This window comes from Aquarana catesbeiana, linkage group LG12, assembly GCF_042186555.1.
Source record: "Aquarana catesbeiana isolate 2022-GZ linkage group LG12, ASM4218655v1, whole genome shotgun sequence".
Taxonomy (NCBI): domain Eukaryota; kingdom Metazoa; phylum Chordata; class Amphibia; order Anura; family Ranidae; genus Aquarana; species Aquarana catesbeiana.
Genome location: NC_133335.1, coordinates 75,798,021 through 75,825,620, shown reverse-complemented (window position 1 = coordinate 75,825,620; position 27,600 = coordinate 75,798,021). Strand labels below are relative to the sequence as shown.

Genomic DNA, 27,600 nt, shown 5'->3' with positions numbered 1-27,600 from the left:
GTCTGGTCAAGAATGTGGTGCCCAAGCGGGAGATGTTTTGGCCATGCGAGATACGCTTGAGACATATGTTGCAAATAGCAGCAGTGCGATCTGATGCACTCGTCTCAAAAAAGGCCCACACCAAAGAACTTTTGGAATAACGCGTAGAAACAGCAGCGCCCTGCACATGCGGAGCTTTGGGGTGTGATGCAGTCAGTGTGCTGCCCTTAGGCTGGCCCCTAGAGGGCATCCTGCCTCGTTGGTGATGTGCCTCCTCCTCCCTCCTATCAGGCACCCACGTTGAGTCAGTGACCTCATCATCACCTCCCTCCTCATCACTGGAGCAAACCTGGCAGTATGCTGCAGCAGGGGGAGCATGACTGCCAGATTGCTGTCCTTCTTGGGCACCCCCTCTGCCCGTGCTCACGTTACTGCCTTCATCTAAGCTCAGTATCATCATCAGAGCCTTCTAAATGCTGGGCATCCTCCTGGAGCATGTACCCAACACTGTGGTCAAACAGTTCGAGGGACTCCTCAGGAGGACGTGGTGGGGCTAGGGAAGGAGTCACTGATGCCATTGAGCAGAGGGAAGAGGCCACGTTGGCAGCTGCTTTGCCAGACATAGCACCCTGAGCATGGGTGAGAGAGGATGAGGAGGATGAGGACGGCTTGGTCATCCACTCAACCAAGTCTTCCGCATGTTGCGGCTCAACACGGCCAGCTGCCGAAAAAAAGGCCAAGCGTGTCCCACGGCCACGTGCTGATGAGGATGCACCGTCTCCATGACCAGCACTGTTGCCTCTAGACACAGAACCTGCTTGCCCTCTTTTATTGGCTTGTGACTGTCTGCTTCTCCTTGTTGGCCTTCCAGACATACTAATGGCCTGTAGCTGCACTAAGCTGGGATATATATATATATATACTGATACTGCAGCTAGCAAAATCAACTGCCTGCCTGTAGTATGAGAACACCACCAACCTTCTACAGGTAGCTTTAGCTGAACACTGTGCAGAGCTCACAAAAAACTAACTTGTAGCTTATTTAGCTGCCTGCGGTAGTGATAGGATCAGGAAAACACCACCAACCTTTTACAGGTAGCTTTAGGTGAACACTGTGCAGAGCTCGCAAAAAAATAACTTGTAGCTTATTTAGCTGCCTGCGGTAGTGATAGGATCAGGAAAACACCACCAACCTTCTACAGGTAGCTTTAGCTGAACACTGGGCAGAGCTCGCACTACACTAACTTGTAGTTTTAGCTGAACACTGTGGAGAGCTCGCCAAAAACTAACTTGTAGTTTTAGCTGAACACTGTGAGGAGGACGCACTACACTAACTTGTAGCTTTAGCTGAACACTGTTCAGAGGACGCACTACACTAACTTGTAGCTTTAGCTGAACACTGTGCAGAGGTCGCACTACACTAACTTTTTTTTTTTAGCTGAACACTGTTCAGAGGACGCACTACACTAACTTGTAGTTTTAGCTGAACACAGTGCAGAGGTCGCACTACACTAACTTGTAGTTTTAGCTGAACACTGTTCAGAGGACGCACTACACTAGCTTGTAGCTTTAGCTGAACACTGTGCAGAGGTCGCACTACACAAACTTGTAGTTTTAGCTGAACACTGTTCAGAGGACGCACTACACTAACTTGTAGCTTTAGCTGAACACTGTGCAGAGGTCGCACTACACTAACTTGTAGTTTTAGCTGAACACTGTTCAGAGGACGCACTACACTAACTTGTAACTTTAGCTGAACACTGTGCAGAGGTTGCACTACACTAACTTGTAGTTTTAGCTGAACACTGTTCAGAGGACGCATTACACTAACTTGTAGCTTTAGCTGAACACTGTGCAGAGGTTGCACTACACTAACTTGTAGTTTTAGCTGAACACTGTTCAGAGGACGCACTACACTAACTTGTAGCTTTAGCTGAACACTGTGCAGAGGTCGCACTACACTAACTTGTAGTTTTAGCTGAACACTGTGAGGAGGACGCACTACACTAACTTGTAGCTTTAGCTGAACACTGTTCAGAGGACGCACTATACTAACTTGTAGCTTTAGCTGAACACTGTGCAGAGGTCGCACTACACTAACTTGTAGTTTTAGCTGAACACTGTGAGGAGGACGCACTACACTAACTTGTAGCTTTAGCTGAACACTGTGCAGAGGTTGCACTACACTAACTTGTAGTTTTAGCTGAACACTGTTCAGAGGACGCACTACAATAACTTGTAGCTTTAGCTGAACACTGTGCAGAGGTCGCACTACACTAACTTGTAGTTTTAGCTGAACACTGTTCAGAGGACGCACTATACTAACTTGTAGCTTTAGCTGAACACTGTGCAGAGGTCGCACTACACTAACTTGTAGTTTTAGCTGAACACTGTTCAGAGGACGCACTATACTAACTTGTAGCTTTAGCTGAACACTGTGCAGAGGTCGCACTACACTAACTTGTAGTTTTAGCTGAACACTGTGAGGAGGACGCACTACACTAACTTGTAGCTTTAGCTGAACACTGTGCAGAGGTTGCACTACACTAACTTGTAGTTTTAGCTGAACACTGTTCAGAGGACGCACTACACTAACTTGTAGCTTTAGCTGAACATAGTGCAGAGGTCGCACTACACTAACTTGTAGCTTTAGCTGAACACTGTAAGGAGGACGCACTACACTAACTTGTAGTTTTAGCTTAACACTGTTCAGAGGACGCACTACACTAGTTTGTAGCTTTAGCTGAATACTGTGCAGAGGTCGCACTACACTAACTTGTAGTTTTAGCTGAACACTGTTCAGAGGACGCACTACACTAACTTGTAGCTTTAGCTGAACACAGTGCAGAGGTCGCACTACACTAACTTGTAGTTTTAGCTGAACACTGTTCAGAGGACGCACTACACTAACTTGTAGCTTTAGCTGAACACTGTGCAGAGGTCGCACTACACTAACTTGTAGTTTTAGCTGAACACTGTTCAGAGGACGCACTACACTAACTTGTAGCTTTAGCTGAACACTGTGCAGAGGTCGCACTACACTAACTTGTAGTTTTAGCTGAACACTGTTCAGAGGACGCACTACACTAACTTGTAACTTTAGCTGAACACTGTGCAGAGGTCGCACTACACTAACTTGTAGCTTTAGCTGAACACTGTGAGGAGGACGCACTACCCTAACTTGTAGCTTTGGCTGAACACCGTGCAGAGGTCACACTAAACTAACTTGTAGCTTTAGCTGAACACTGTGAGGAGGACACACTACACTAACTTGTAGTTTTAGCTGAACACTGTGCAGAGGTCACACTAAACTAACTTGTAGCTTTAACTGAACACTGTAAGGAGGACGCACTACACTAACTGTAAATAGTCTAGATGCCTGAGCCTGTGGTACTAATAGGATCAAAAGAACACCAGCAATTTTCTTCAGGTAGCTGTAAATACTATAACAAGACAAGCCTGCCTGCCTGTCAGTAGGAAGATAACAGGAACGGATCTAGCTAAACTGAATACAGTGTATATATATATATATATATATATATATATATATACATATACAACACCTGGGATGTATATATATACACAATACACTGTAAGTGCAGCTAACTCACTGACTGTCCTGCCTAATCTAGCTAACTCAAATGAAATTACACTGTCTCTCTCCCTCTCTCTAAGCACGCCGGAACACACTACACAGGGCCGCCGTGCAGGCGGCCTTATATAGTGTGGGGCGTGTTCTAAAACCCCTGAGCCATAATTGGCCAAAGCCACCCTGGCTTTGGCCAATTACAGCTCTCTCTACTGACGGCACTGTGATTGGCCAAGCATGCGGGTCATAGTGCATGCTTGGCCAATCATCAGCCAGCAATGCACTGCGATGCCGCAGTGAATTATGGGCCGTGACGTGCCACACGAATTTGGCGCGAACGGCCCATATCATTCGCAATTCGGCGAACGATCGAACAGCCGATGTTCGAGTTGAACATGGGTTCGACTCGAACGCGAAGCTCATCCCTAGTGCTCATTATTTGATTTTGCAATACATTATAATTTAATGCTGAACTCCAGACAAACTACTATATACATGTACAAACAGGTTTTCCTTTATTACCTTAAAATTGAGCCTCTGAATTACTTGCTGGGATTCACTTTCCAAGATAACGCTGGAAAACAATATAATATTTGAGAGAAAAGAAGATCCACAAATAACACATGTCATTCATACGGTGCCTTGAAAAAGTATTTATTCCCCTTAACACTTTCCACATTTTGTCATGTTACAACCAAAAACGTAAATGTATTTTATTGGGAATTTTATGTGATAAACCAACACAAAGTGGCACATAATTGTGAAGTGGAAGGAAAATTATAAATGTTTTTCAACATTTTTTACAAATACAGTCAGGTCCACATATTCAAACTGTTGTAATTCCTACACCGTTCACCTGATTTGGATGTAAATACCCTCAAATTAAAGCTGAAAGTCTGCAGTTAAATCACACCTTGTTCGTTTCATTATAAAATCCATTGTGGTGGTGTATAGAGCCATAAAGATTAGAATTGTGTTGATGTCCCAATATTTATGGTCCTGACTGTAAATATGTGAAAAGTGTGGCGTGCATTTGTATTCAGCCCCCTTTTCTCTGATACCCCTAACTAAAATCTAGTGGAACCAATTGCCTTCAGAAGTCACCTAATTAGTAAATAGAGTCCACCTGTGTGTAATTTAATCTCAGTATGAATACAGCTGTTCTGTGAAGCCTTCAGAGGTTTGTTAGAGAACCTTAGTGAACAAACCGCATCATGAATGCGAAGGAACACACCAGACAGGTCAGGGATAAGTTGTGGAGAAGTTTAAAGCAGGGTTAGGTTATAAAAAAATTATCCCAAGCTTTGAACATCTCACGGAGCACTGTTCAATCCATCATCCGAAAATGAAAAGAGTATGGCACAACTGCAAACCTACCAAGACATGGCCGTCCACCTAAACTGACAGGCTGGGCAAGGAGAGCATTAATCAGAGAAGCAGCCAAGTGGCTCATTGTAACTCTCAGGTGGGAGAATTTGAACACAGGACAACTATTAATTGTGCACTCCACAAATCTGGCCTTTATAGAAGAGTGGCAAGAAGAAAGCCATTGTTGAAAGAAGGGCACAAGAAGTCCCATTTGCAGTTTGCGAGAAGCCATGTGGGGGACACAGCAAACATTTGGAAGAGGGTGTTCTGGTCAGATGAGACCAAAATTGAACTTTTTGTCCTAAAAGCAAAAAAACTGTGTGGTGGAAAACTAACACTGCACATCACCCTGAACACACCATCCACACCGTGAAACATGGTGGTGGCAGCATCATGTTGGGGGATGCTTTTCTTCAGCAAGGACAGGAAAGCTGGTCAGAGTTGATGGGAAGATGGATGGAGCCAAATACAGGGAATTCTTATGCTGCGTACACACGATCGGAATTTTGAATTCTGCTCAAGCTCGGCTTGCATACACACGGTCACACAAAATTTCTCTGAACTTTCGACCGCCATGAACGCGGTGACATACAACACGTACGACGGCACTAGAAAAGGGAAGTTCCATACGAAGTGCGCCACCCCCCTTTGGGCTCCTTCTGCTAATCTCGTGTTTATCTAGTGTTAGTAGAAGTTTGGTAAGAGACGATTTGCGCTTTTCAGCCGCATGCTTTTCAGATCGTTACTGCTCTTCAGTTTGTGCTTGTGGGTTCGTATCTGTTCTTCAGCGCGTGTAGTCAGTTCGCATCTGGGTTTCAGTGCGTATTATTATAGTACATATTTGTTTTTCAGTGCATTCTTGTCTGCTCGTTTCTGATTTTCAGCTCGCTCTTCTCAGGCCTTTCTGTTTTTCAGTGCTTTCTGTTAGTTCGTTCTGACCAACCGTTTTGAAGCCATGTTGCGGTTACGTACTCATCGTAGAGTTCATTCTGTGTGAGGGCTTGGTGTTGGGGTTCTTGCTTTGACCCAAGCCCGGGTCCCTCCCCTCCGCGTTCCACTCAAAAGGCCCAGGAAGGGGAGGAACATGGATGAGACAGCACTTGCCCTCATTCGGGATGCTCTTGCAACCCTGAGACACCCCCCCCAGTGTTCGAGAGGGCTATGCCTGCATAGTAGCAGCGAAAATGCAGGAAATGAAGGAGGGCCAATGCCTCATCTGTGAGAACATCATTTTACAGACCCTAAATAAGGGGTTGAGTGGCCAACTGACAGAAAATACACACGTCTCTGAGTTCGTCCATCTTCCTCCTCCCCCTTCTCCACCTCCCCCTCCTCCATCTCCTGCCACAACTCGACGAACAAAGACACAGCGTGCAGGGAAGCGTGCAAGTAAGACAAGAGAGTGATGGCCTGGGTTCAGTCTGGTCTGACAGAAGACGCAGGCTGCTGTTCCTGATCTCTCGGAGTCCTGGACCAGATTGTGCTTCCTATTGTATGGACTCCTCAGGTTGCCAATTTTCTTTTTCAAATAGTCTGCCCTGGGGTGCAAAGGCTTTGCAAATTTCTGCAGTTTCTCCAGCGTTGCCTTCCCTCTTTCTTTTGTTATGATCCAGAATAAATGGTAATTTTGTTTTCAGCAAATACTTGCCTATGTGTTTTTATTAAAAAAGAACAGTTTGTTTGTGAGTAGGCAGGTATATTTCAAAAATACAATGTCAAATTAACAAGGGATACCAACCCCCTTTGAGGTTAAAAAATACAAGATAATAATTTTGCTGTGGTAACTTGACACACAAAAAAAAAAAATTATGGAGATCACTAGAAAATAATTTTAAAATAATCAAAAAAAAGGAGATCTTGATTTAAATAAAAAAAGGAAAAAATCACTATAAAAAATAATTCTAAACATTATTATGGAGATCTGGCATTAAAAACTAAAAATATTATTAAGGAGATCACAAGAAATAATAAAGAAATAAGTGTGAGAACTCTGTTTTACCAGACCGAGCGCTTCTGCCTCATACTTGATTCTGAGCATGTGTGTTTTTTTGTGTGTCAAAATTGCATACAGACAAACGGAATTTCCGATAGGAACTTTTTCCGACAGAAAAATAGAGAACCTGTTTTCAATCTTTTGCTGGTGGAAATTCCGCCAGAAAAAGTCTGATGGAGCATACACACGGTCGGAATTTCCGACCAAAAGCTCACATCGGACTTTTGCTGGTGGAATTTCCGATCGTGTGTACGCGGCATTAGAGGAAAATCTGTTAGAGTCTGCAAAAAGACTTGAAACTTGGGTGGAGGTTCACCTTCCAGCAGGACAACAACTCTAAATATACAGCCAGAGCTAAAATGGAAGGGTTTAGATTAAAGCATACAACATTGCAGGTTATGTAGCATAAATGAATAACCATAAAAATGCAAACCTATATTTATGCTCTGATTAGTTGAAACCTAGCTCATTGGAGCAAAGATCTGCACTATATAGCCAAAAAGTTTAATTGAGTTCAGGTGTTTCCTGTTAATGCTACAGTGTACAGTACAAAGACTTTTTATGCAATAATCCACTTCCAAAAAGTTTGGGGATAGACCTTTCTTTTGGTGGTATTTAATCACCACTGGATTTTAAATTTTTTGCTCTATAAATGAAAAAAAGACAGAAAATGTTGTAAAAAAATGCATCTTCCTTCGTCTATTATACAATTTTGCAAATTAGTAATTTTTCTTTATAAATTTATACTGCTATATATCTTTGGTAAAAATAACCAAAATCAGTGTAAATTATTTGGTCTTTGTGAAAGTTATAAAGTCTACCAGCTATGGTGCCAATCACTGAAAATTGATCACACCTGATGTACTGACGGCCTCATTTCTTGAGACACCAACAAGCCAGGACAGTACACATACCCCCCAAATGATCCCTTTTTGGAAAATTGACATTCCAAGGTATTTAGTAAGAGGCATGGTGAGTTTTTTTAAGTTGTGAATTTCCACATGTGAGAGTTTTCCACAGCCTGGCCACATACAGAGGTCCAACATGAAGGGAGCACTATCAGGCATAAATTTCAATCCAATTTGACTATCTACTACACTTTTGTGAGGCACTGATGGACACTGTTGGCACACTGTAGTGGCATGGATGTGGCACGGATGAGCACTGATGTGGCATGGATGTAGCACGAATGAGTACTGATGTGGGATGAATGTGGCATGGATGAGCACTGATGTGGCATGGATGAGTACTGATGTAGCACAGATGAGCACTGATGTGGCATGGATGTGGCATAGATGAGCACTGATGTGGCATGGATGATCACTGATGTGGCATGGCTGAGCACTGATGAGGCATGGCTGAGGCATGGATGGGCACTGATGTAGCATTGATGAGCACTGATGTGGAATGGATGAGCAATGATGTGACATGGATGGGCATGAATGAGGCATGGGTGGGCATGAATGAGCCATGGATGAGCATGAATGAGCATAAATGAGCATGAATGAGCCATCAATGAGCATGGATGAGCCATGGATGGGCATGGATGAGCCATAGATGAGCATAAATAAGCCATGGATGGGCATGAATGGGCACAGATCAGTGCTGTGGGCACTTCAGAGCCAGCCCACAAGCGCTGCTGCACCGGCTCCCGAAAAGGGGAGGAGCTGAATCGGACATGATCTGGTTTGTTGATAAGTGATCGCCCTGTCATAGGATGGTGATGGTCGTGGCAATTACGTGGTACAGGGCCGCTGCCATTGGCCCTTTACCCCGATCCGTGACGCACCGGGTCCAGAGAGGACCCGACGGTCAAGGACATTCCCGGGGGCCACGTGGGAAGCGCAATTCTGGAAGGACGTCATTGTACGCCCTCCCAGAATTAGCCGACCACGCTGTAGCCATCATTCAGCTATGGCCCGGTCGGCAAGTGGTTAAGTGGAGGAACTCAAGTGGCCTGTACAGAGCCTCGAACTCAAAATTAATGAACACCCTGGAGATGAACTGGGATGCCTATTGCATATGACTTTTTTTTTTTACAATCAGGATTTCTTTATTAAAGGATAAAAAAAATAAAACATACAGAAAGAAAAATAAAACATCCAACTTCACACGATAGTACATAAATACAGGCTGTACAACATTTGCAGTTAATATGAAGGAAAATGAAGGGGAATTAATAAAACCATCAAGCAATCATTAGGAGGGGAAACTCACTCCAGTGCCATCCATAATATCGAGTATAGCATGTCCTTAGATAGGAGGGACTGCATATCTCCAAAGGGGTTGTGGGGAAAGGAAGAGGGGAGGGGTGGAGGGGAGTTGGTGAAGAGAGAAGAGGGAATGGTAGGAGGCTAAATCCAGACACTACAATAGTACAGATATGGAGACTTCGCCCTATTGGGAAGTCCATGGTGACCACACCTTGTCAAATTTCCAGGGGCAGCCACTACTGATGTACGTCAATTTGTAAAGAGGCAATGCAGCATCTATCATGGCCTCCCAAGAGGACAAAGTAGGTGGCGCAGAGGAGGACCATTTACAGATAATAACTTTCTTAGCATAGAACAGTAAATAAGATATTTACAGTTTGCTATTGTGAGACCTCTGGGCATCATTTACAACCCCCAATAGGGCTAGTTCAGGAGACAGAAACTGACAGGTCAAGCTTAACATTAATAAGGTCAAGGACCTTGGACCAAAGGGCCTGCAGCTTAGGACCCTTCCAAAGCATATGTAGATAGGTGCCCATCTGGGTTTGACAACGGGGACAATGAGGGTCCCTATCTGGATAGCTTTTGTGGAGTCTTACTGGGGTAAAATAAACATGGTGTAGAAGTTTTGTCTGTATCAGCTTAACTTTGGAAGAGATTACTAGTCTGGGACATTGCTCAAGACAGTCCTCCCAATCTTCCCTGCCTAGAGAGACAATTTCTCGACTTTAGGGGAGTCAGTCCTAAGCAAGGTCCTATACAGTGTAGAGAGCGGCTTCTGCAGGCCTTCATATGAGAGAACCTTTTCCAGCTGGAGAAGACACCGAGAGGGGAACTGAGTTCTAGCAGCATGACAGAGTTGGGAATACCTGATATACATCCATCCCGGCAACCAAAATGCCAGAGTGAGTTGGGAGAAAGTCATTAGTGTACCCTCAGGCAAAATGTCCATAAGGTTTTAATGCCAAAACGTGCTCAGACATGGGGATCGGGGTGGACGAAGTTGGGATTCCCCCAAAGCGGCTGAACAGGCGTCCAACGTGCCTCCTGATAAAACCGGCGTCTCGCAGCTGTCCAACCCCAGAGAGTGGGCCTAGTCGGGGATAGTACATCTGCGCAAGATCCTACCCCCCTATTGGGGAGGTTTTGCAGGTCCGATAAGGATCCCAAACAGGCAGCCTCAACATAGACCGCAGAATTATCATGGGAGCCCTCAAACCACCAATATGTTGTAACCAAAACAGCCGCCCAGAAGTATATCTGGAAATTGGGTAGTGCCAATCCCCCCAATTTTACGGGGAGGTGGAGTGTAGATTTAGCCAGATGTGGGATAGCTCCATTCCACATAAAGGTACTGATACAGCTATCTACTTCTCTAAAGAAGGAGTTTGGTATCCACACAGAACAATTACAAGACAAATATATGAATTTTGGCAACGTCATTATTTTTAGGACATTGATACGTTTGAGGAGGTTTAAGAGGAGTCCCGACCATGACGAGCATTTGTCTCTGAGGAGGGAAAGCAGAGGAAAGGAGATTATAAGAATAATATTGTGAGACGTCCCTTGGCACCAGTACCCCTAAATATCTGAATTCAGACACCCAATGCAGGGGGGGTGGGCTGGCGAGAGTAGATGACTGCTCATCTAGAGGGAAGATGACAGATTTAGACCAGCTGATTCTAATTCCCAAAAAGGTACCAAAAAGGTACCAAATACATAAAACATTTCCAGTGCAGCCATGAGGGAGGGGCCTGCATCATTCAGATTGAGGAGGGTGTCATCCGCATGCAAGGACAGTTTTTCCTCCAGTCCCTGAATTGCCCGGGATTCCCTGACCATGATGGCCAGAGGCGCCAGGGGCCCAGGGCAAACAGACTGAGAAACAGACTGGGAGACAGAGGGCATCCCTGATGGGTACCCTTGTGCAGCAGAAATGGGTCAGAGATCCAGTCATTAGTACAGACCCTTGCTCCCGGCGCCCGGTAGAGCATTTGAATCCGTTTCAGGAAATTAGGCCCGAAACCAAACCTATGGAGGACCTCCCAGAGGTAATCCCATTCCACGGAATTGAATGCCTTTTAAGCATCTAGGGAGGCCACAAGGCGGGAACCAGTATTTGCATGGGTCAGGGACAGGTTCAGGAAGAGACGCCTAATATTGATGGCGGTATCCTTGCCCGGCATTAACCAGGTTTGATCTACATGGATCAGATTGGAGATTAGTAGATAAACGTAAGGCAAGAATCTTGAACAAGGAGAAAGGCCTATGTGAGGCACACTCCTGTGGGTCCTTGCTAGGCTTGGGCATCAACACAATAATTGTCTCCGCCATAGATTTGGGAAGGGATTCCAGCTTTGCAAATTTGGAGAAAAGGGTCATTAGCCTAGGTACAAATAGCACAACATATTGGGAATAAAACTCTGTTTGCAAACTGTCTGTACCAGGAGTTTTCCCACTTTGAAACCCCCCCAGCCTGAACTTCCTCCAGAGTAATGTCAGCCTCTAGTCTGGTCCTTGGTGAGTCTTCCAGAACAGGAAAGGAGACTCTATCCAAGAAACCCCGCAGATGAGAGGAGGAGAACTGCGCTCTGGAGGTATAAACGTCCTGGAAGAATTGAAAAAATCTAGTGTTAATCTCCTCCGGTGATGTTACCAGGCCAGCAGTCGGCCATTCTTGCCACCATATTCAAATACTCTCTGAGCAGAGTGCAACATAGACTTTTTAGTTTGCTCGGTTCTGTATAAGGAGAGCTCTCTGAGTGTCTACTGCCAGTTGAAGTGGTTAGCCTCAGTCGGAGAGCTCACATATACCATTTCCTGCCTCTCAGCCTCTGGTTCCAAGGTCCCCAGTGAACGGGCTGCCTCCTTCTGTATTGAGGAAATACGAGAAATATATTCCCCCCAACCCAGGATTTAAAGGCTTCCTACATTACACCACAATTAGCTGAATTTTGATTTAAAATCCAGTAGTTACAAATGGCCTCCATAACTGATTCCTGAATCTTGGTGTCTAGAGCCCAATACCTGGAGAGAAACCACAGTCTCAAGCTCGGGGAGTTAGATAGGGAAAGAGTGAGGCAGAGGGGCATGATCAAAGATTCCCTTAGAGAGGTGCTGAACCTTCCTAACCCAACGGAGGGTCATTGTAGAGGCAAAGGCCAAGTCAATACGTGACAGGGCTCTATAGGTTCTGGAGTGGCAGGTGTATTCCTTACCATGGGGATGATAATGTCTCCAGACTCTTTTAGAGTATATGTGTCTGCTCATTGAGGGAGGTCCATGGATGATCAAGCAGAAGAGGTCTGTCCAGGTCATGGGAAGGGACCATGTTAAAATCCCCAAATATACAAATCTCAAAGGTGTCATATCACAATACAATTTGCATTATATCATATAAGACTTGTATTGAAACCCACCAACACCAACCGTTTGTCATAGACAAGAGCATGTAGGATCACATATCTGCCCCCCCGGATCAGTGCACACCTCCAGCAATTGAAATGGCAAAGATTTCCTAATTAGAATGCTAACCCCTCTGGCATAGCTTGAATAAGTAGAAAGATAATGAGCCCCCACCCATGCTTTACGTAGACCAAGGACTCTAGAGCCCACCAAATGGGTTTCTTGTAGAATGCAGATGTGTGGGACAGACTTCTGCAGGAATTGGAATACAAGGGATCTCTTGATGGCAGAATTAAGCCCCCGAACATTCCAAGATACTATACCGATCCAGGACATATTAAATCAATACATACATAAGGATATATAGAACCACATGTCTTGCAGGGCGCAGACCCAGGGGACAGACCAGCAGCCCAACAGGCTCCAGCCTCCAGATTAGGTCGGTGGACATACAAAGTATTCAAGTACACCATGTAATTGAACATAATAGAGAGGGCAACAGGCCCCCCGTCGGGGAGGATCCCCATCCCTAAACAAAAGTAATGCATACATTCCCAAACACCCAACAGGAACTTAAACATAATTAGGGAGGGAGTTAGTCCCTATGGAGATAGGGGATCCTAACCAGAGGCTCCAGCAGGTCGCACTAGAGTTACTGGCAAGTACATAAGAATATTGAGTCGCCTAAATAAATCCAGGGGCACATACTTGGTTTACTGTAAAAAAGAAATAAAAAAAACAAAAAAACAAAAACAGAAAAAGGTCTCTAATAATAAGGGCTCAATGTGGGATGACCAGAAGGACAACCATATAGCCACTCCTGAAGAAGCATAGGAACAAGTAAGTATTGTAGTTCAGCAGGCTATAACAGATAGGCAGTCACTGAAAGATACATTGTCAAAAATGGAAATCAGGTTTCATTGAAGAAAGGAAAGACATTCACAAGCAGTGCACAGTCATCCATCATAATATAACATCGGCCTTGGAAAAAGAAACATAACCTGGGCACATGTGTAGCCAGCCCAGCCACCATAACTGATAGGTGGCAGAGCATTTCAGAGCAAAACAGGGTTATAGATGATTCAAACATCAAACTTGTAACCGATCTTGAGAAAAGAAGGACTTATACCAATCAGCTGGTCAGCGATGAGGAGGTAAGGGTATGCCACGCAGTAACATCTCTAGGAGAGGTGAAAAAACGAACGGACTCCCCATCCTGAACTCTCGATCTGGCAAGGAACAGAACACTGTAGCGTATGGCCCGGAGTGCCATCCTAACCCAGTCGAAGGAGCGACGGAGCTTTTGCGTTTTCACTGAATAATCAAGGAAGAACGACAGTCTGGTATTCTAGTTTTTTTTTTTTTTAACAACCATTTATGCAGCCCGGAGAACCAGAACTCGGTCGTGGAAATTGAGGAGCCGAAATATCAGGGTATGAGGAGGGGTACCCAGGGGCCCAGGCGTGGGTGGAAACCTGTGGGCCCTCTCCACGATGTAATATGGGGAGACCTGTGCCTCAGGTAAAAGGAAGCAAATCTAGTGGGGTTCCTACCTTCCATCCCCTCAGGCAGCCCCATGATCCGCAGATTGTTCCTCCGGTTCCTATTTTCAGCATCATCCATCTTATATTCCAGGGCACGGACTTTGGATTGCAAGGTACGGATGGAGGTATTTTGCTCTGTGATAGTGTCCACTGCCTGGCCGACACGTTGTTCCACTACCGACACACGGGCACGGATTTTATCCAGATCCTGCCTGATTAACCCCACATCAAATTGCACAGCCTCTATTTTGTTAGTGAGGGTGGCTTGGCAGGATGCAATCGCCGCCATTACCTCCTGGAATCCGAGCTATGGGGAGTCAGCAGGCTCCTCAGCTTACATCTGGGAGGCCACATTTGATACAGGCCGATGAGAAGCCGCCATGTGGGGTCCCAGGTCAAGTGAAACAGCCTCACTCACAGGAGGGAAACTGAGCTTCTTCCCCTTGTTCTGTGATCTGGTGGCCCCGCGGGTCATCAAGGAGCAGCGAGGGCAGTTTGCAGAGTGAAACAAAGCAAGCGGGAGATGAGGATTAAGCGTTCAGGCCAGCAGAGCTCCGGAATATGTGGCCATTCACATTGCTATCTTAGACATGCCCCCCCTTTCATACAACTTTAGTACCCAAACTCACAAAAATTTTTGGCAGAGATGATGCAAAGGAGGCCTACTTTATGGTTTTGTAATGGGTTGTCTAACATGGTCAGGTGTCCACAAATGTTTGTTCATATAGTGTACTTAAAGAAAGCCAGTCCTGATTGGGCTTTTGCAAGAATTACTGTTGAAACGTACATGTGTGGTCTCACTTTAGCTTTTTTTTTTTTTTTTTATTATTATTATTTGACTCTAAAGCTTTAGAGTCCAAGATCAGATGCCAGTTGAATTCTGATAATTGCTGTCTCTCCTTGTCCTTATCTCACAATCAAAAAATGTACAGTATAGGTAGAAAGGTTACTTTTACTGTAACATCCAAGCTAGGTAAGTTAATTTCCTTCTTTTATTTAGTCCTATTAGGCATTAGGCAATACATCTGACCATGCTAGGCAGTGTGTACCCCTTTTACTGAGGTTGACAGGGAGAGTTGGCAGGAGTTAAAGGCGTCCTACATGTTCAGCCTTATCTCAGCTATAGACATGGACATACAACCTAAAATGTTTCAGCAGATTTATTTCACTCCAGTAAAACTGTACTCCCTAGGGTTACATGCTTATCAGTCCTGCTTCAAGGGCTGTCAGGAAGAAGCCTATTTTTTTTAAAACTGTCTGGGAATGCAGCTCTATTTTTAATTTTTGGCATTGGACCACCTCATTTGTCTGGCTTACCAAATATCCTGTCACCGGAAACACGTCTTCTGGGCCTTTTTGGAGATATTTCTGTAGCATGGCATCATAATAGGTTCTTACTGTCTCTGTATGTTATGCTACAAGGTCTATCTTACTTAATTAGAAGGCCCCTTACCCTACATCAATCACTATGTGGATATAGAAGATTAACTCTTCTCTCCCTCTACAAGTTAACATATGCAAACATATGCTCTTTTTGCCAAAGTTTGTAATAGTGGACCTCCTCTTAAACACATATGGGTACTGTTACTTGCTACCGTTATACACACTCAACTTTTAAGAGATCAGAGGCTCAATACACTAAGTTGTAACATACTATAATGTCCTTTTTCCATAAAGATCATTATTTTCAGCTTTTATTAGCTGTAAGCTCAGGTTCACACTGAGCTGCGGGAATGAAGCCGTGAGTTCAGCTGAACTCGCACGATTTCACTCCCGCATGTCAGTCCCGGTTTCAGAGGCGATTTCACAGACATCTGTGTGAGTTTCTGCACAGATGTCAATGGAAATCGCAAGCTGAAATCGCAAAAAGTAGTACAGAATCTACTTTTTGAAATCGGTGCGGTTAGGACGGTGCCATCGCGGGCAATTACCGTTGATTTGACATGCATTTTGACATGTCAATTTGCATGTCAAATAGCACCAGTGTGAACCAGGGCTAACTGTTAAAAAAAATGGTCACTAAGGCAAATAATCATTATAGCTTACCAAATTGTGTCTATTATCACTATTGCATACCTCCCAACTGTGCCTGATTTGGAGGGACTGTCCCTGATTTGGAGCAATGTACCTCTGTCCCTCATTCCTCCTCATTTGTCCCTCATCTTGGTCTGATCTATATAGATGTATATAAAATGCACTTTTATCTATCAAAAAGTGTTTCCCAGTGCTAAACGTTTTATCTGATTTCCAAATTGCTGCATTTGTAAATTCCAAAAGCCAATATGAAGAAATAGTAGTGGTAAAAAAAGCACTTGTGGGTTTAACCAATCTTGTTTTTTTTGTACAATTCTCCTTTAAGGGGGCGGGGCAAAGGGTGTGTCCTATGCCTGCATACTTTTGCTGATAGGTGTCCCTCATTCCCATCTCAAAAAAGTTGGAAGGTTTGATATTGGGCACCTAATTTGGTCAGCTTACTTATAAAAAAATGAAGTTTTCTCCTTCTTTGAAGTAAGGTTACACTGGTTACCCTTTTTTTTTAGTTCCTAGGAGAGTTAACCATTTTTTGGCAGTCAACTCTTTGGTAGCACATTGAAATCAACAAAACAGTTAAATCTCTCAGAAGTGGGCTGAATGAGAGAAATCTAGCCACGTGTGTCTTGCTTAACACTGAACACAGAAGTGCTCATAACTGGACTCTTTCCTGACGCCTTCATGGCAGCACACACACACTGGGTTGTGACTCCGCCCCCACAACCTGACAGGATTGATTAACTATAAATTTGAAGGGGAGACACCCCTCTGCATTCTCTTTTTTATCCTCACCTGACAGATTGGATGGACAAAGATTCTCATATTTACAAGACCAAGGAAAAGAGCCTCTTACCGCACTCACCCCAGCAGGTTCAAGCATCACCTGTTTGGAAGTTCCTCCTGTACAGTCTCTAAAGGAGCTTCTATGGCGGGACCCCCTGTTCTGGTGGTTTCAGGGGGCGTCTGGATATCTGGCACAGTAAGCTTTAAAGAAGCTTCATGATTTTGCAGTGGTCTCCACTCTTAATCCTTGCCTGTCCTTTCTTTTTCCATTTAGTTTTTCCCCCTGCTTGGGGGACTGCTGGGCCTTGTTGTCTGCTGCCCCATGGAGCCGTCATGGCCGCCGTGCACTCCTCCTCCCCTCTGCGCATGTGCAGAGCAAGGTACTTGGCAATGAGAGGCTGTGCTCTACTCCAAGATGGCATCAGGACGCTCGTGACGCTACTGCGCATGCGCGGGAGCGTCATTTTGCCACGACGGCGGCGCCAGTTTTAAAAACCCAGTTTTTTCCTATGTATCTTGCTGCACAGGAAACTGGGATTCGCTCCTACTTTGCCAGACTAATTCAGCAACTCAGGTAAGTTATACCAGCTGCTCCAGGGCTCTCTCCAGCCCTTCCTTCCTAAAAAAAAAAAAAAAAAAAAAAAAAAAAAAAATTATTTTTCTCTTATTTTCCTTCAGGCTGCCTATTTACTATGGAGTCCACTGCCCACATAGACCACATCAGCAAACTAGGCAGGAGGCCGTTCGTCATTGGTAAGTAATGAAGAAGGAGAGATAAAAAGAGAGCCGGGCCACTAACACTGCGTTTTTTGGCAGCCCTACCTGGTCAAGAGCTGCAAGTTCAAGTCATACTTCAAGCAGGAGGTCCCGCAGAAGCCGTTCAAGATCTTCCTCCGGCCACCACCGATCAAGGCATAGCTGCTCACGCCACAGCCATTCCTGTCATAGTCAGTCACACCGCTGACGGTCACCTTCATTACACCGCCAGAGCCGCCACACCCGTCCTGCAGCAAACGCTTGCTGGGTATGCGGCGCTCCTGCCTTGCCAGATAAATTAGCCTGCTGCTCATGCTTCAATTAAGCAACAAAAGAAAAGGAATCAGATGCAAGGATGGCTACGGAGTTCATAAGAGAGTCAGTGCGGGAATCCATACTGGAGGCAACAGCACCGCTAACGGACAGGCCAGTTTCCAGCACATCATCAGTGGATTTCCATCACACCCAAGTGTCAGAATCCTCCTCCGGAGATGAAGATCAGGGGATGTCCGCAGGACTCGATTTCTCCCTAGTCGAACCTTTCGCAAAATCAGTGAAAGAAGCGATTGGCTGGGAAGAAGACAAAGCGGAACCACAAAAAGTTTGAAAATATTTCCCAAACTTAAAAAAAGAACCTTCCCTTTTATAGTTGAACTGGAGGATCTAATCAAACATGAGTGGGAGAGAACTGATAAGCGATCCAGTCTTACCAACTGTCTTGCTAAAATGTACCCCTTAAAAGAAGCAAAAGTCAATTAATTGATTAACGCTCCCATCGTTGACTCCTCCTTGATGCGTCTTGCCAGGCATGTCACTCTGCCAATCGAGGACGCAGTTTCTTTTCGGGACGTTCTCGATCGTAAAATGGATCTGAAATTAAAGAAAGCATATTCCACGGCCGGGGGTGCTTGCAGGCCAGCGATTACCACGGCGGCTAAAGCCATCTCAGGTTGGGCAACCAATGTAGAAAGAGCCCTTCAAGATGGCACTGAACTAGGGAAGAAAATCTCCTCCCTTCAGGAAATTAAATTGGCAGGCGACTTCCTGGCAGAAGCATCAGTTGACATCATTAGGTCTTCAGCAAGAGCAATGCTAGCCTCAGTCACGGCAAGAAGGGCCTTATGGCTGAAACCGTGGATGGCCGCTACTGCATCCAAAACAAATTGGTGCAGAATCCCATACGATGGCTCTAACCTGTTCAGATCTAAATTAGACTCCGCTATCTCTAAAGTAACAGGAGGAAAGTCAGGGTTGATTCCCTCCGACAGGAGACCCAAGGCCCAACAGGGTCCCTCCTATAGACGCAACCTCCCTGATAAATACAGGGAAGCTGAATCCTACCGTCCTGGTAGGGAATTTAGAAGGGACTGGAAAAATGCAAGACCTTCCTTCCTGAGGATGCAGAAGTCCAAGACTACCCCGGCGGGGGAGCAGCAGAAGTCCTTTTGAGAATTCGCCTGCCCACCCGACACAGGTGGGCGCCAGGCTCAAAAACTTCATACAGATTTGGTCAAATCATATAAAGGATTTATGGACAGGAAATAATTTCCAACCAACCAGACTGCCATCCTCACTAGACAAAAGGAAGTTACTAATAAAATATGTAACAGAATTGAAGCAAAAAGGAGCTAGAAGTTCCATCATGTCAGAAGGGGAGGGGGTTCTGCTCCCCCTTATTTTTGGTAAAAAAGAAGACAGGAGACTTACGGCCTGTATTGGATTTAAAAAACCTCAACAAGAACATCAAAATAGAGGCTCAAAAACTTCATACAGATTTGGTCAAATCATATAAAGGATTTATGGACAGGAAATCATTTCCAACCAACCCAGACTGCCATCCTCGCTAGACAAAAGGAAGATACTAATAAAATATGTAACAGAATTGAAGCAGAAAGGAGCTTGAAGTTCCATCATGTCAGAAGGGGAGGGGGTTCTGCTCCCCCTTATTTTTGGTAAAAAAGAAGACAGGAGACTTACGGCCTGTACTGGATTTAAAAAACCTCAACAAGAACAACAAAATAGAGGCTTTCAAGATGGAGAGCCTCCAGTCCATACTTCTGGCAGTGAACCTTGGCAACTGGATACTATCAGCAGATTTGTCAGACGCTTATCTACATATCCCGATTCATCGCGCCTTTCAGAAGTTTCTCTGATTCGCCATCAACCAGTGTCACATCCAATTCCAGTACGTTCACGTTCAGCAAGGTCCTGCTACCCTCGGTTGCGTTCCTCAGAGAAAAGGGACTGCGAATTCACCATTATTTGGACGATATCCTACTTTTAGCAGAAAGTCGGGAAGCTCTGCTCTGTCATCGGAGAATTTTACTCACGACTCTCCAAGACTTTGGTTGGCCGGTCAACTGGAAGAAGAGCAGTTTGCAACCCACACAAAATATGGTATTTTTGGGAGCAGATCTGAATACCAAGTTGAACAGGGTACAACTTCCTCAAGAGAAAAGTCAGCCTCTAATACAGAAGATGCGGAAGTTATTGTCAACAAGACATCTACCAGCCAGAGTCTGAGTGTGCTAGGGTCCATGTCTGTGACTCTACCAATGGTTCAGTGGTCACAATGGCACAAGAGAGTTCTGTAAAACTCCTTTCTAAAGCAGTGGGATGGAGTATCGATGCATCAGATCATTCCCATTTCCAGACCGGTGAAACAATCGGTATGGTGGTGGACACACCCAATCAACCTCAGAAGATACAGACCGATAGTTCCACCAGGTCCGGAAGTAGTCACTCCGGATGCCTGTCAGAGCGATTGGGGTGCTCACTATCGAGATCAAGCAGCTCAGTGCATATGGCAGTTCCAGGCCCTGGGTGTAGTATCAAATATACTAGAGCTCAGGGCAGCCTACCAGGCTCTCATGGCATTTGCACCAGTCCCGATGGGGAAGAATGTGCTCATCCGGATGGACAACAGAGTGGCAGTGTCCTATATCCAGAAACAGGGAGGTACCAAGAGTTACACGGTGATGGAGGAAGTCTGTCCCATCTTGGAATGGGCACAGGCACACCTGACAGATTTAAGGGCAGTATATGTCCCGGCGGCACAGAACATGTTAGCCGACTATCTGAGTTGAGAGACAATCTCGAACAACGAATGGTCCTTGAGCCTCCAGGTCTTTTCCCTTCTTAGACTTGGGGAATGCCAGAAGTTGACTTAGCAGCCACACCTGCGAATTCCAAGTGTTGGAGGTTCCTGTAAAGAGCGTCGTTCCTATCAGCCAAGGGAATAGATTATCTAATTCACCCATGGAACTTCATACATATTCCCTCCAACCCCGCTATTGCTAGAGTTTCTCAAATTTTAGAGTTCCTCCTGTCAGGAGTCAACAAGGGCTTAAGCTCAAGTACCCTAAAGGTTCAAGTATCCGCTTTGTCTGCCAAAACAGGCACCAGATGGGCATTACACTCTCTGGTAATCCAATTCCTGAGAGCATGTCTGAAAATCAAACCTCCCAAGAAACCCATCATGGGGCCTCTCAGTAGTTCTCGATGCCTTCTCCAATCCTCCTTTTACTCCATCTGAATCAATCTCACTGTGGGATTTAACTCTGAAACTGTTTTTTCTCATCGCAATTACATCAGCAAAGAGAGTATCTGAGATCCAAGCACTGATGGCATCAGAACCTTACTAATGCCACGTACACATGAGCGGACTTGCCAACGGGCTAAACTCCGTCGGCATTGCCGACTGAAAGATTTAGAACATGTACTATATCTGAGTTCGTCGGAAATGCCGACAGAAAAAGTTCGATGGAGCATACACACGATCGGAATGTCCGACCAAAGGCTCCCATCGGACTTTTTCTGTCGGGAAGTCCGGCCGTGTGTACGCAGCATTAGTGTTTTTTCCTGATAGAGTGGTACTGAGACCCTCAGACCACTTCATCCCGAAGGTAGCAACTTCCTTCCATTATAACCAAGACATCGTCCTCCCATCCTTCACTAACGATCAAGGCGAACCACATCCGGTGGATGTTAAAACAACCATCATTAGTTACCTTGCGGCTACAACTCATTTTAGGAAGACGGATTCCCTCATGGTCATTCCTCATGGAAACAGATGAGGTCAAGCTGCTACTTCACGTACGATTGCCTCCTGGTTAGTCAAATCCATCAAGAAGGCATACTCCATTCGCCATCTGGCAATTCCTGAAGACATCAGAGCTCACTCGACCAGCGCAGTGGCTACCTCCTGGGCAGCGTATTGCAGAGTCTCACCAGAGACGATTTGCAGGGCAGCGACTTGGTCCTCCAGACACACTTTCATTTCTCAGTATAGAGTGGACTCTGCTCACTTAGCTATGGAAGACTTCGGTAGATCCGTTGTTAGAGCCAATTCTTCTGCATTATAAGGAATAAATATTATTTTCTTTCACCTACCTGACTGGCAAGTTATTTCCCAGTGTGTGCTGCCATGAAGACGTCGGAAAATTGTATACTCACCTTTCCGTAATTTTCCTTTCCTGACGCATCTTCATGGCAGCACACAGAATCCCACCACGTTTTATGATAATATAAACAGAGAATGCAGCGGGGTGTCTCCCTTTCAAATTTATAGTTAACCAATCCTGTCAGGTTGTGGGGATAGAGTCACAACCCAGTGTGTGTGCTGCCATGAAGATGCGTCAGGAAAGGAAAATTACGGAAAGGTGAGTATACAATTTTCTGTTTTCTTGGTAAACATGCCTATCCTGTTTACGGATCTCCTTTAGTTTTTTGTAATGAACATGGAAATGCTCAACCTTCTTGCTCACCATCCTGAACAGAAAAGCCAGTGATGAGACCAGCATGGAGCTAGGACGCCAGTCTTACTGATGGTACAGCAGGAGGGCACACGAGAGGGGTGTTACATTTGTTATGAATGACTGTGATTGCTGGCTTGATTCCAACATTTGAGGAATTGCAAGAGTCTAGTGGACCATTCTGCTATAAGTTCATGGTTGCTGCAGCAACCTTGAGCTTATGGTATAAGGAAATGCAGCAAGCATAAGTGTCGCTGAGCTGGCTTACTGCAAGTAGTTTTGTCCTGACATAATTCTGGTGCAGTAAAAGAGTTAAAGCTGGACTCCAGATATATCTAAAATTTAACCTTGCAGTCAGTGGGCCCCTGTCTAAGGGGGCTGAAATAAGCATAATTCTTTACCCCACCCTCCCCACGGCACACTTCTCTGTTCTCTGACATGTGGGCAAGCCTTTGCCATTCTCACATACAATGCAGATTACCAGTTGTTAGATGTGGTGGCTGCATTTGTTTGCTTTTTAATTTTTTCCCTTTATTTTCACCTGTAATCATGCTAGTAACCCACTTCCTGACCTGCGATGGCTAAACTGACTCACTAGGGGAGATTTACTAAAACTGGAACCCAGAGAATCTGGTGCAGCTGTGCATAGTAACCAATCAGCTTCTGACTTCAGTTTGTTCAATGAAGCTTTGACAATAAAACCTGGAAACTGATTGGTTACTATGAGCAGTTTCTCAGGGCTCCAGTTTTAGTAACTCTCCCCCATTGTTCTTTAAATATGAAGGGAGCAGCATTGTCATCCTCGGCTGCTCTCCTGATTAAGACAACAAACATGTCCTCTTCTCTTCATCTCCATTACATGGGGGTTGGTTGATTTGTTGGTAGATAGAGATAAAGGCATATTGCCTTTCAGGAAGATCAACAGGGATTTTTCTGAACTAGCAGAAAAAAGGAAACACTAACGCAGCCACAACATTTAGGGACATTTATTGTTTTTGGGTTAAAATGATTTAAAATGTTTATTTGTATTTGTTTTTACTTTAGTTTATTTTTATATTTACACACATCAGGAAGTATGCTTACGCCCTGTACAGTCGTGACGTAAATCTCTGCAGTTATGTCTTATGTTTGATTATTGACATGGGCTTTTACATAATTGTGCATGAATGATTTTCACAGGCAAACTTTTCCCATGGAGTAGACATCAGGTCACATGCAAACAGTGAAAGTGTATGCTCACAGAACTTACTATGTGCTGTGGTTTCACAGGCTACAGTATATACACAGAATGTCTTAAAAAGTATCGTCTGATGTAAACTGCAGCATCCAAATGTACACCAACTATAAGAGGAAGGCCAAATTGTATTTTCATTTTCTCCATCTGATAATCCCCCTCGGCTATTACCTTTTTGTACCACTTGACCCTCCCTTCTAGATTGTAAACTCTAACGAGCAGGGCCCTCTGATCCCTCCTGTATTAAATTGTATTGTAACTGTACTGTCTGCCCTCATGTTGTAAAGTGCTGCGCAAACTGTTGGCGCTACATAAATCCTGAATAATAATAATACAGTGGAACCTCGGATTGCGAGTAATGCGGTTAACGAGCGTTTCGCAATGCGAGCAATTATTTTTTAAAAATCCTGACTTGGTTTGCAAGTGTTGTCTCGCAAAACGAGCAGGATTCAAGCCTCTGCGGTGTGCAGTACCGCATTTGGCCAGAGGTGCGGGGGGGCGCTTGTGACACTCAGAGATGTTCGGAAATACTTGGAAACACTCGGACACACTCAAGGCTTTCTGAGGGTTTCTGAGTGTATCTGAGTGGACTCTGAGTATTTCCGATTCTCTCCGGCGCCCCCCACCTCTGGCCACATGCGGTATTGCATGCAATAGAAGTCAGTGTGTAATGAATTATCTTCATTTCCATTGACTTCTATGGGGAAACTCGCTTTGATATGCGAGTGCTTTGGATTACAAGCATTCTCCTGGAACAAATGATGTTCTTAATCCAAGGTATATATTATATGATATATAATTTTGTTAGGTTTATCTAACTGCTGTCAGCATTTGTAAATGCACATACAATGTATTATTCACACAGCTATCATTAATTGGAGGCTGTAAAAACCTTAAAGCGGAGTTCCACCCCTCACCCCCCCTCCAAAAATTAAAAGCCAGCAGCTACACATACTGCAGCTGCTAACATTTAATAGTCCAGCGATGTCGGCACCACAGCTGATGTTTTCGTCAGCTGCCGGGTGCTGCCGCCATCATTGCGGGTAAGGGAACCCGGCAGTGTAGCATTGTGGCTTCACGGTCGGGTCCCTACTGCGCATGCGAGAAGCATGCTGTGTTCTCTTACTGGCCTGGCAGCGGGGGAAGGAGGAGGGAAGAGGAGGGAGCTGGACTTCTGATGTACCTTGCCGAGGCGAGGTCCGGCGGAAGTGGGGACGGGTACCTGCCAAAAACAGGCACCTTCTCCCCCCTGAAAGATGCCAAATGTGGCACCAGAGGGGGGGGAGACGGATGAGCAGAAGTTCCAATTTTGGGTGGAACACCGCTTTAATGCATGTCTAAAGCCAAAACATATAAAAATTTGATTTTGGATAGAATAGGGACGGTTAAAACCACTGTCAATTTTTTCTCTCTTTAGGGAGATTTCCTTTCACTTCCTGTTCTGTAGACAGATAGTGAGAGGATATCTTTCCAGTGTTAGGGTGATCCCCTCTTAGACTGTTGACCCTGGAACAAGTGCTCCCATTGGAAAATGTCCCCTCTATACTTTGCTTAAAGGATAAATTCACCTTTGGAAACAACTTATTCGTTCCACCCGTTTTTAGATTTTTACCTGTTCCCAATGCTGCAGCCGCTGCCCGGTATCCCCCCCCCCCCGTGACAGCAGTACCCTGTACTAGCTGTCACTTTTTGAAATCAGCTTCTTGAATTCAATTCACACAACTTTGCGTGTGAATGAACTACAAGCCCCGACATCCTTTGCGGCTGTCGGTTTGTGGTTCTCCATGAACTATCACTGCACTGTGGAGCATCGTGGTAGTTAATTGATTCTTCCTGCCACACATACACTGACAAATCTGCAGGAGACCTGCATAGCACCAGCTGCAATGCTTTACAGGCTCAAAAAATAATAATAATAAATGTACATTTTTTTACCTGCAAAATAATGCGCATTTATTATCTTTTACTAAAAAGTGAACTTACCCTTTAAAGTTTCAGTACTGCACACAGGGGGGGGGGGGTGGTTTATTTACTAAAGGCAAATCCACCGTGCAGTCGCTGTAGATCTGAGGTGGACATGCAAGGACAATAAAAAAACAGCATTTTTGCTTGCACATGATTGGATGATAAAATCAGCAGAGATTCCCCTCGTTTCAGATCTTCCCCTCAGTGCAGTGCACTTGTAGTGCAGAGGGGATTTGCCTTTAGTAAATCAACCCCAGAGTGCTGTACTGAACAATTGTGTGTCCTTTGTAGTAGTTTAAGTAGTAGTTTATGTACGATATACAATACTGGTGCTTAAACCAGAGATTCCAATGATATACAGTATCTCACAAAAGTTAGTACACCCCTCACATTTTTGTAAATATTCTATTATATCTATGTTATAAAGAAGCTGAGGGTAAAGCTGATGGACTGGCCAAGCATGTCTTCAGACCTAAACCCGATTGAGCATCTGTGGGGCATCCTCAAACGGAAGGTGGAGGAGCGCAAGATCTCTAACATCAGCTCCGTGATGTCTTCATGGAGGAGTGGAAGAGGACTCCAGCGGCAACCTGTGAAGCTCTGGTGAACTCCATGCCCAAGAAGTTTAAGGCAGTGCTAGAAAATATTGGTGGCTACACAAAATATTGACACTTTGGGCCCAATTTGGACATTTTCACTTAGGGGTGTACTCACTTTTGTTGCTAGGGGTTTAGACATTAATGGCTGTGTGTTGAGTTATTTTGAGGGGACAGCAAATTTACACTGTTATACAAGCTGTACACTCACTACTTTACATTGTAGCAAAGTGTCATTTCTTCAGTGTTGTCACTGGAAAGATGTAATACACTATTTACAAAAATCTCAGGGGTGTACTCACTTTCGTGAGATACTGTATGTGTATACATATATTATATATATATATATATACACACACACACACACACACACAGTGAGGGAAAAACTAATTGATCCCTTGCTGATTTTGTACCTTTGCCCACTGACAAAGAAATTATCAGTCTATAATTTTAATGGTAGGTTTATTTTAACAGCGAGAGACAGAATAACAACAAAAATATCCAGAAAACTGCATTTCAAAAAAGTTGTAAATTGATTTGCATTTTAATGAGTGAAATAAGTATTTGATCCCCTATCAATCAGCAAGGTTTCTGGCTCCCTGCTGTCTTCTATACAGGTAACGAGCTGAGATTAGGAGTACACTGTTAAAGGGAGTGCGCCTAATCTCAGCTTGTTACCTGTATAAAAGACACCTGTCCACACAAGCAATCAATCAGATTCCAATGTCTCCACCATGACCAAGACCAAAAAGCTGTCCAAGGATGACAGGGACAAGATTGTAGACCTACACAAGGCTGGAATGGGCTACAAGAGCATCGCCAAGCAGCTTGGTGAGAGGGTGACAACAGTTAGTGCGATTATTCACAAATGAAGAAACACAAAAAAACTGTCAATCTCCCTCGGTCTGGAGCTCCATGCTAGATCCCACCTCGTGGAGTTTCAATGATCATGAGAACAGTGAGGAATCAGCCCAGAACTACATGGGAGAATCTTGTCAATGATCTCAAGGCAGCTGGGACAATAGTCACCAAGAAAATAATTGGTAAACACACTACGCCGTGAAGCACTGAAATCCTGCAGCATCCACAAGGTCGCTCTGCTCAAGAAAGCACATGTACAGGCCAGTCTGAAGTTTGCTAATGAACATCTGAATGATTCAGTAGAGAACTGGTTGAAAGTGTTGTGGTCACATGAGACCAAAATCAAGCTCTTTGGCATCAAGTCAACTCGCTGTGTTTGAAGGAGGAGGAATATTGCCTATGACCCCAAGAACGCCATCTCCACCGTCAAACATGGAGATGGAAACATTATGCTTTGGCGGCGATTTTCTGCTAAGGGGACAAATGGGTTGTGGATGGGTATTCAAGCATGACAATGACCCAAAACAAA

At 44.7% G+C, this 27,600-nt stretch overlaps 1 protein-coding gene across 2 annotated transcripts in view; it reads right to left on the bottom strand.

The window, feature by feature from the left end:
* COPZ2 (COPI coat complex subunit zeta 2) overlaps positions 1–27,600 on the bottom strand; it is a 134,000-nt gene that overhangs the window by 27,411 nt on the left and 78,989 nt on the right. For both annotated transcript variants that reach the window (XM_073608071.1, XM_073608072.1), the window contains one exon: positions 4,091–4,142. In XM_073608071.1, coding sequence (XP_073464172.1) covers positions 4,091–4,142 — 52 coding nt within the window. The remainder of the gene's footprint in view (positions 1–4,090; positions 4,143–27,600) is intronic.